This window comes from Eurytemora carolleeae, unplaced genomic scaffold, assembly GCF_000591075.1.
Source record: "Eurytemora carolleeae unplaced genomic scaffold, Eaff_2.0 scaffold634, whole genome shotgun sequence".
NCBI lineage: Eukaryota > Metazoa > Arthropoda > Copepoda > Calanoida > Temoridae > Eurytemora > Eurytemora carolleeae.
In genome coordinates this window covers 45,088-56,173 of record NW_019396525.1, presented here as the reverse complement: position 1 = coordinate 56,173, position 11,086 = coordinate 45,088, and the positions used below count along the sequence as shown (strand labels likewise).

General features: G+C 31.0%; 1 protein-coding gene across 1 annotated transcript in view; it reads right to left on the bottom strand.

Moving 5' to 3' along the window:
- Nucleotides 1–1,304: 1,304 nt before the first annotated feature.
- The window catches only part of LOC111704851 (protein artichoke), a gene marked incomplete at its 5' end in the record, with an annotated part of 54,397 nt that continues 44,615 nt past the window's right edge, over nt 1,305–11,086 (bottom strand). The window contains 5 exons of the mRNA XM_023477212.1: nt 1,305–1,352; nt 1,429–1,464; nt 2,110–2,204; nt 8,657–8,746; nt 10,407–10,507. Of these exons, the coding sequence (XP_023332980.1) occupies nt 1,305–1,352; nt 1,429–1,464; nt 2,110–2,204; nt 8,657–8,746; nt 10,407–10,507 (370 nt within the window). The remainder of the gene's footprint in view (nt 1,353–1,428; nt 1,465–2,109; nt 2,205–8,656; nt 8,747–10,406; nt 10,508–11,086) is intronic.

Sequence of the window (11,086 nt, the reverse complement as noted above, 5' to 3'; positions counted from 1 at the left end):
ATACCGGCCCGGCCACTGCATAGAAACAAATTAAATTGTACTGTACCGGAGTTGCCTGTGTTGTGGGTTTAATGTAATGGTGGGTGGTTTACCCTGGCACTTGATGTTCTAAGTTTAGATTATATATTCCAAGTTAAGTATTTCCAATTCTCATTCTATGTTATAGGAAATAAGGTTGGTGGGTTGGTTTGTTGGAGGGGGGGGGGGGGTACAGGTAAAATATGATTTTCATGTAATTAAAGAATTTGATTTAAGGAAATAGATAACAGTTGTCCTTTTAAGGTTAGAGGAAAATGCGTTTAATAATAACTTATTTTAAATTAATTTCAATAACTTTTCCCCTAAATATTTGTTGTCATTTCTTGATCTCATTTCAAGCCACGGTTTCATATAATTAGAACGTAAAAAAGACAATTTCCGATTTGCGTGTTTCATAAAGTTGAAAAAACTGAATGTACAAGAAGTTATCAAAATGGTGCAGTTTTGATATTTATAAATGTGAAATTGTTCCGCTAAATAGAAATTCTGCAAAATCTGACAACGAAAAAATAAAAAACAGAAATGTAGATTTTTCGTCGCCTACGTTTTTTTATTTAGAAAAAGTGTGATTATGTGTTTTAAAATTGTTGATAGTAAAATAGTTTTCTATCTTATCTTGAACCTGGATTATTGTAAATCCAGGGTGCACTATCTACATTACTTTTTATATTAGGCTTTCAGACGCTCATATTCAACATGGGGATGGGGGAGAAGATTTATTTGAAACAAAAAATCCCGATTTAGGACCAAAGAGACGCACCGCACGCGAGCATTTTTTTTTGACTTAAAAGACTCAAAAAGAGTCAAATTAATGACTAAAGACTAAAAAACTAGATTTTTAACTTATCACACATTATAGTTTATTAAGATAGATATTTTTCCGGATTTGCACTACAGTTTCTTTCCCTTAAGTGCTATTGAGAAGCTCTTCTGAAAATCTCAGGGGGAGGTTACGCCCCGCCCCTGCACGAAGACAATTATAAAAATATAAACCATTTAATTTTACAGATTTGGACTGATACAATGCATTTGATTACAGAAATATTTGATTACAGAAATAAATCTAAAAACTCAAAACTGCTGAAAACTTTCTATGACACTATATCAAAGTTTTTGTTATCATAATTGATAAAAAATAAATGAAAAAGTTTATGAATTGTCTGAAGTGTTAGAACTTTGTAATACAACTTTAATTCTCTTCGGGGCAGTAAAACATAGACTAAAGGGGCAGAGATGCGTGAAATACATTCTAATAACCTAAATCATTAGATATATACCCGCTCGTTCTCAGGTTTCATGCACTGTGGTGCAACCTAGATCATTAGATATTTACCAGCTTATTTACAGGTTTCATGCACTGTGGTCCAACCTAGATAATCAAATATATACCCGCTCGTTCTCAGGTTTCATGCACTGTGGTCCAACCTAGATCATTAGATATATACCAGCTTATTTACAGGTTTCATGCACTGTGGTGCAACCTTGATAATTAGATATATACCAGCTCGTTTTCAGGTTTCATGCACTATGGTCCAACCTGGATAAATAAATATATACCAGCTCGTCTTCAGGTTTCGTGCACTATATGGTTCAATCTAAACTTAAGTTTTTAGCTAGAAAAATGAAAACATCTCTATAGTCCTTGATCAATGGTCAGACAAAGGTTTCAAGGAAACCATTGTGAATCAAAGGGTCTCTTGAAAAAACATCTACCGAGTACCTACACACGTGGGTTTAACGGTTCTGTTCTTTTTCCCAAAAACTTGGACTTTCGATCACAATTTGACCTATTAAACATAAATATTTCGCTTATTTTTAGTACTTTTTTTGTGGTCATTTGCGATTGGAATGAAAAATATAAAATAGAAAACTTCTTCAATTTAAAGATTGTTGAATTATAGACCAATACACGTTTGATTTGAAATAGAGAGGCAACAGAATGCATCTTACTCTGGTTAGTCCGGGGTGTACAGTCCCTTTAAATATAGGCTGCAGAACAATGACAGGATCTTACGTATTACCCAAAACGCCGAACACTCCCTTTAAACCCTATTTTATGAAGGGTGTCACCTTGCTGCTCCTCTTGTTCAAGTCCATCCATTTCCGGTTTTGTCTGAACCAGAGTTTATGTCGATATGTACGGCAGGAGCACACTAGGGGATTATCTAAACAAACAAATGATAAAAAGTAAGCAAACACTAATGCAGCTGTCGATGTAATTTCACTGCCATCTCAGAATGTCAGGGATTATGAAAGATTTACTATTTTCGTTCCGGTCAGATCATATCCTTGTACTATACATGATTGGCTTTCTTTCAACACTTTATTAAAAGTACGAATCTCAACGTTATAAATGACCATCCCTTCAAATCCAGGTTTTCACGCAATGGATTAAACACATTCCTATGAATATGGCTGAATATCCGACCATGCAATCAGAAGCCGCAAATAATCAGCGCTCGGCCAAGATCGAGAGATCATGAAAATACTATTTCACTATTTAAAGAAGCTTTATTAAATTAAAAGTTTATCTTGCAAATATCAAAATGTCGTTTAGAGATATATTATTACAATTAAAGGTTAATAAAAGTTGAAGCCTTGAATAGAAATGAATGAGTCCATAAAGTGCAAAGAAAAAATGTATTTACAGTATAAAAAACAGATACTATGCGATACTTCACTCATTTTAATCTTGTGGATATCAAGCTGTAGATTAGAGATATATTATTCAAAAGTTTATCTTGTGGCTATCAAGCTGTAGATTAGAGCTATATTATTCAAAAATTTATCTTGTGGCTATCAAGCTGTAGATTAGAGATATATTTCTCAAAAGTTTATCTTGTGGCTATCAAGCTGTAGAGCTATATTTTTCAAAAGTTTATCTTGTGAATATCAAGTTGTAGATTAGCGCTATATTATTCAAAAGTTTATCTTGTAGATATCAAGTTGTAGATTAGAGATATATTTTTCAAAAGTTTATCTTGTGGCTATCAAGCTGTAGAGCTATATTTTTCAAAAGTTTATCTTGTGAATATCAAGTTGTAGATTAGCGCTATATTATTCAAAAGTTTATCTTGTGGATATCAAGCTGTAGATTAGCGCTATATTTTTCAAAAGTTTATCTTGTAGATATCAAACTGGAGATTAGCGCTATATTTTTCAAAAGTTTATCTTATGGATATCAAGCTGTAGATTAGAGCTATATTTTTCAAAAGTTTATCTTATGGATATCATGCTGTTTATTTGCACAATATTGTTCAAAATTTTCTAATTCAGATTTGAAATCTGTCTATAATACTTCGTAAGAGTGTGGGTAAGGGGTTAAGGTTAACCATCTTATCAAATTGGTATTAGATTTCAGTGTTTAGGATTAGTGTAATCTATACCAGAATGTTGAGAAGAGGTAAGGAGGATAGAGTACTAAAGATGGGCATCGTTTTTTTTGAACGAACTACATTTTTCGTGAGAAAAGGGTGTCACTCATAAAAAAACGAATGATGGACAAACAAAATGGATAGTTCAAAAACGAAAAAACATTTTTTAACGAGTACATAAAAAAACGATAATTTTTTATTGAAAGATCAAATTTTTTGAAATTTGTTTGAAAAAAAAACAATAGTTCTTTATTAAAAGAACGATTTATTGAACAAACGATTTTATTGAACAAACAATTTAACTAAACAAACGATTTTACTGAACAATTGTGCATTGAGAAAACAACCGAAATAGATGGAAAATAAATCATAATTTTTTTCGAACGATTGAAAAAAACCAGTGGCGGCCATAAGGGGGGTTATTAGGGTTATTTACCCCCCCTAGAATCCTGGGGGTAAATACCCCCCCCCAAGAATCCTGGGGGTAAATACCCCCCCCTAGAATACTGGGGTAAATACCCCAGTTAGGGAAAATTTAAGTGAACCTCCATTTCATGAGGCTAATGCCCGATTGTCATTGCTGCACAAATCTAAGCACTTAAAAAAGAGATTTTAAATAATAAAAAAAATTTCGCTTTTTTTCACGGTACCATAGTGTTTGGACTGTGCATATGCAGAGGAGATCTTAATATTTCTGAAGCAACCTGTATTGCATCCTTGGCTTAGACTAGACAGGATTTTCAGAAATATTAACCTGCCTTGTCAGGGATAAAAATTCTTCCCAAGTACAATAAAATGTATCCATGGTACAGGAAAAATTATGTTTTGTTATGTTGTACATATAGTATTTCTTTTCAAGTAAAGGTTTATTTGAGTAGCTATACGTTTTTTAGTCCTGGCAAAACTCGCAACAAAGTTACCCGTATAATCTCAACCACTAGGTCTAAGAGTTGATAAATTATCTTAATTATGATTATTAAACAAATAACTATTGAGTCTATTGACATATTTAAACAACAAATTGCTATTTAGTATTTACTGTCTTAATCTTTTTTATTTTGATTGTTTATAGTTTAATTATCAACTTGTGATGTTATATATAGAACGTTCTAGAGGCTGAATATGTGAATACAAGTTTTTGTGAATAAATGATGATAAAAAAAAAAGTTTCATATACACTGAGCCTTTTGAAGATTTGACAACTTCAACACTAAGTGAATCGGACAGGTAACTCATTTTTTTTATTGACCCGAGAAAAATTAAAAATGGCGTGAACAGTCCCTTTGAGGTTAATTGAGAATCTCTAGTATAATGGGAAACCGGTTCTATGTTGATATTGATCTTGAGTTGAGGTTGGATAACAATAATATCTTCATTAAACTATTCAAAACTATTGAATTCCATCTCAAAACTTTCCTTTAGTATTTCAGATTCAAGATTTAACTATTTTATATATTATATATTATATTATATATATTGATAAATTATTTATATATATTTACACAAATCGTACATTTTAAATATTTGTCTTTGTTGTGATTACATTTCCTATAAAACGTAATTGTAGAAATAATTTGATATATGAAAAGGTAATTACGCTTTATGGAAATATAACTTTAATGTAACTTTATTTGAAGTGTAATTACATAAAGCTTAATTAAATGATATTTAACAATATGAATTGTAATTATATTAAGCTTTAGTTTAATGAAGTGTAATTATATGAAGAGTAATTATATAAAATGTAACAACATGAAATGTAACTTTATAAAATGTATATATATATGAAATGTAACATTATGAAGTTCTACTAAATGAAGTGCAATTGTATGAGATGTAACTTTCTAAAGTGTAAATAGATAAAGTTTAATTTTATGAAATTTAACTATATATGAAGTTTAACTAAATGTATTGAAATTTTAAGAAGTGTAATTACATGAAGTGTACTTATATGAAGTGTAATTATATGAAGCGTAATAATATGAAGTGTAACATAGTGAAATGTAACTATTATGAAGTTCAGATAAATGAATTGTAATATTAAGAAGTGTAATTACATGAAGTGTACTTATATGAAGTGTAATTATATGAAGTGTAACATAGTGAAATGTAACTATATGTGAAGTTCAGCTAAATGAATTGTAATATTAAGAAGTGTAATTACATGAAGTGTACTTATATGAAGTGTAATTATGTGAAGTGTAACATAGTGAAATGTAACTATATATGAAGTTTAACTAAATGAATTGTAATATTAAGTAGTGTAATTACATGAAGTGTACTTGCATGATATGATATGTAACTATATGAAATGTAACTATATGAAATGTAACTATATGAAATGTAACTATATGAAATGTAACTATATGAAATGTAACTATATGAAATGTAACCATATGAAATGTAACTATATGAAATGTAACTATATGAAATGTAACTATATACATTTTAGCTAAAAGTAAATTAGTCCAGTAATCTCCTAATTAAATGCATTTTTGAGATTAACTACTTTTTTAAATACTTTTTCAATTAAAACTTTGAAAAAGTCGTCTTCATTATATTGCTATAATCGCCTACCACCGTAAAATCTATATTTATATATCTTTCTGATCATCATTGATGTATTGTTAAATTTATCGAGTGTGTACTTTGTATATTAAAAAAAGATTCATGAAAGGAAAACAGTATTATGAAAAATTATATAGTTTACACACTTTGGTATACAATTATTTTACAATAATGGTAAAACTTTTGCATTAGGTTCCCACGCAATGAATCATTTTGTTAAAAATCCAATTAAAAAGCAGTTTAGATTGAATGACTAAAGCTAAACTAGGGGTTGGCGTCGTTCATCCTTTAAAAAAATGGTTTGTTAAAAACTTTCTATACGCAAGCACCTCTGACCCTTCAGTAAAAGTAAATTCAACCTAAAGTCTAACCGCGTCAACCGTGATGCACCGGCTAGTTCTATTGAGTGTCTGCTTTATTTACCCATGTCCGGGCGATACAGTACAAACTGGGACAAAGGTCGACACGGCTCGGAAATTCAAATGTTCTACGGCTGCCCGTGCACGTTAAACTAAAGTAAATTGCACGCTGGTATTTAATGCTTTTTATGTTTTCAATCATAGCTCCTCTCTGTAAAGAGAAGAAGAAAACTGCTTTAAATCTGTTATATATATATCTGGATAAATTAGCTTGTATTGTTCGTAAAATCATAACTAGTAGATTGAGGTCACAAAGTCGTACCAGTAGTGTTGCTGAAATTTGACCTTCTTCTGTCTGATTTTAAATCAGAAATTTTTTATTTAAATTTAACGAAAATACTTAATCCATCCATAATTGTTCCATCAACGATTTACAATGCTACCCTTAAAATTTCTTCCCAGCAGTGATAGGGATTTTTGTCGATATCTGAATTAATAATATCTTATCTAAACAGTAAAATTTTTTTCCTCTTAATCTCTNTCAAAACTATATTCTAGAATATATGTATTTTCTTTAACTTTCACTTTTATATTCTTATTTAACAGAGATCAAAACTATATTCTAGAATATATGTATTTTCCTTTACATTCCCTTTTATATTCTTATTTAACACAGATCTGACTTCTATATAGAAATTTGGCTTGTCTGGGTGTCTGTCTGTTTGTTTGTATCCAATAAACGTCAAAACAACTGAACTGATCGGGCCCAAATTTTTTGTCGGACATCTAGGGACCCCAGGGAAGGTTTATGAATGATCAAAATTTCAAATATTTGTCTCCATCAAAATTCGATCTTCATGTACACAAAGAGAACATGTTCACAATTAAATTAGAAGATGGACGCGAAGCGCCCTCTAAGGCTAGTTTCCTAAATACCCATAGGCTTTAGGTCTAAAACCGGGCTTTTGTACTAACTGCCTATGACATAAGGAAATGGATCACACAAGTTTTGCAAAGAAATGTTGCAAATTATTTGCATACAACCAGACAAAAAAAATTTGCACATTTCTAGTTTTTCTTAATTACACATCAGGTTATTAAAAATTTGCAAAGAATTTTGCATATTTGAAATGATATAACCAAGGCCTTTTTAAAAATGTATATTATTTCTTGGACTTTTTTTGCAAACATTTTTACTATAATAACTAGATTTTTCAAAACAACATTTTTTGAGTTGTCTCTCTCTTAACATATTTATATAACTAGGCTTACATGGGGCTTAGCGCCCACTTTTTGTAAACATTTTCTCTTTGTAAACATTGCAAAACAAAAACTAATAAAATCTCGCGGATTTTATATAAAAAAATTTCGTGGAATTTTAAAATTTTTAAAAATTTAATTTGGTTAGAGGCAAAATCTTAAAAGTTCATTAATCCATAAAACTTCCCTGGGGTCACGTGAGGTCACACAAAAAATTGGCCTGATCAGTTTAGCCGTTTTGACGTTTATTGGATACAAACAAACAGACAGACTCTCGTACTCAGACATCTATAGATCACAGTGTTTTGAAGAATTTAAGAGCATGTCAGGAAAAACAAATGAACTAATTAGTTACGCGAACTTAAATTTTGTAGTCCATATATCTTTGCAAGCTGATGTCATAATCCTTTAATGTTTCACACAGTGCAAGTTTGAAATATCAAAGTTTTACAAGATCAAAGGTCGAATTTAAAGAATTTGAGCGGCGGTTTAAATTTAAGCCGCGGCTTAGATATGGTTGGTTCCACTTAAAATTGGATTAAATGTTTCAAGATTTAAGCCGACGCTTAATTTAAACCGGGTTTTGGCAGATTTAAACCCCGGCTCAAATTCTTTAAATTCCATCTCAGGTTGTTTATATAAAGGGATTAGGAGATCAGGTTGTGTAGATAAAGGGATTAGTAAATCAGTTTGTGTAGATAAAGGGATTAGTAAATCAGGTTGTGTAGATATAGGGATTAGGAGATCAGGTTGTGTAGATACAAAGTGAATAAATACTAAAGTGGACCAAACTCATAGTTGGATGACGACATTTTATGTCCCAAGTATTTAGAAATATGTATATATATATATATAAATCAGGTTGTGTAGATATAGGGATTAGGAGATCAGGTTGTGTAGATATAGGGATTAGTAAATCAGGTTGTGTAGATATAGGGATTAGGAGATCAGGTTGTGTAGATATAGGGATTAGGAGATCAGGTTGTGTAGATATAGGGATTAGTAAATCATAGTTTATTTTAGTTTCAGTAAAGAACGGAATTAAGTAAAGCTTACCTTCGAAATGAAGAGATTCCAAGGAATGTTCTAGAACGGAAAAGGCATCAACAGGAACTTTATCCAAAAGATTGGAACGCATATCTAAACCTAAACAAATATGAATAAAAAAAACACGAAAACATAATTTTTAAGAAGATTTCACAAAAGCATTAAATCTCCTTCTCCACGGGGCGCAGATTGAAAGACATTTTCTAATCACAATTTTTTTTTGCAAAAACACAAATTGTGCCAGCCTTCATTTGTTGCATTGGTTGATTTTTTGTCTAGACTGGTCGGTATGAGTGAATGCATTACACTAGACCGGTAAATCCTTGTACCGTAGGATCATACAACGATTGGAGTCATATAAACATCGTTCAAATTGTTACCCCTTACTAAGGTACTAATGCAAGGAAAGTTAATTGCAGTTGCGTAAACTCTGCGTACATCTGGAAACCAGTTCTTTCTGGGCGGACCTTGTAACCGAGAATAGATGCATCAGTGTTCGTTAAGTATCCGAGGAGTTTAAAAGCAATTTACTTTTGATAATTTTGAAAATTCACATAATAGTTTCCTATGACCAGAATATTTCATAGATTATTTATGTGAAAATGAATCCCATATTAGGCTGTGACATCCGTCTTGTGTTTACTTTTCCGCCCAAAGACAGTACACTGCAGTACAAAAATGCGTACACCTCTGAAATAACTTTCCTTGCTCCTTACTGCTTTATATGTTTATAAACAGTCCTCTAAGCCCTGGTAAACCTATTTCTTTATAACAACATCAATTACCAAAAAAGATCTATTAAACATCGTCGTCCTATTCCACAGTTTTATGGGTACCACTGTTTAAATTTGTTAACATTTGACTTGGATTCAAATGCAAGTTGAAGAAAGTAGAGTGTGCAGTCTGTGCAGTGAGATAGGCTGTCTAGTGTCTAAATTGATAAAAGAACAGAGGGTTGGCTTAGAATGATAGGATTGGATAGGGAGAGTGGGGGGGGGGGGATATCTGCAAAGAATTGTGAGTAGTAAGGTATAGTTTTTCCTTAAGAATATTTACACATTAGAGGTACTGCAGTCCTTTAGCAAACCTAGTTATATATATTTTTATATATATATATATATTTAACCAACTACTCATATATTTATATATCTAACCAACTGGATATGTAATTAGATGTATATCCATAAAGGGAGTGAATAATCATAAAAGACCCTCCATAAATAGAGTGGTATGTATGATTCTTAAATATCATATGACATGTTCCATCAACGATTAACAACCTTTATATAACTATCATATGACATGTTCCATCAACGATTAACAACCTTTACAAAACTATCTTAAAATAAAATATATAATGATAAAAAAACAATTCTGAAAACGTTACACCCAAAAGTACAATTTTAAACGTCGACTTTGCGCTTAAACTCAGGAAGTAAAAATCTTTAAAAAGTTTTATAGGTCTCAAATGAATCCTAAAAAAGGAACTGAGTTATTGCCACAAATTATGATTTTACAATCACTATATCTTTTCAACCTGACGGTGTAAACCTTTGATGTTTCAAACTATCATTATTTGATCTAAAATGATACATAGTTAAAAATATCTAAGGTCTCCGCCATTTTTCTGCAAAGATATAGGCATAAGAACATCAGAGTTTGTGACAAAAACTCAATTCCTTTGTCCACAACACTGCATACTCAGTTCAACTACCTTACATAATTGATCTGTCCCTCAGTAAACGACTTAAAAACTTACTTTTTAAGTGGACTGTATTCTGGAAGACTAGTTGATCAATCTGAGCAATTCTATTCCTAGCCAGGTCTAGCTTCAGTAGATTACCCAAGGACTGGAAAACTCTAGAATTATAGATAAATCGTGAAACTGTTTTTATCTTGAAATTAACTCTGGGATTCGAAAAGTGAACTCCAAGAATATTCTCTGAACACGTTTTTGAACATGCAGATAAAATTTTACAGTGGATAAAAATTACAACTTTTTCCAAGATCTTATTTTCAGGATTTAAAAAAGAAACTTTTTTCCGTGCCTTTAAATTACTTGATATGTAACGTAATGGACTCTAAAAACTAATAAATAACATTGTAAAAGTTGTATCTCACTATCAATTTTTTTTTTTAGAGAAATGGGCAGTCTGTTTTTTTAATATTTAAGATTTTTGGACCTAAAGAGGCAACACAAAAATCTCTAAAGTTTTCAACATTTCTAAATCGTATTCTGTGAAAGTTTTTTTTTATCAAACTATGCAAAATTATCCTAAAAATTAAGGCCAAAACGAAAGAAAAAATTGTCGTTTTTTTGTTTTGTGTAAGTTTTATTTTTGCCTATATAAACTTTCGGAGTTTAAATTTGACATTTAATAAGGAAGTTAAATGTTAAAAGTACACAATGTGTAAAGCTAAAACATTTCTCAGAATTTT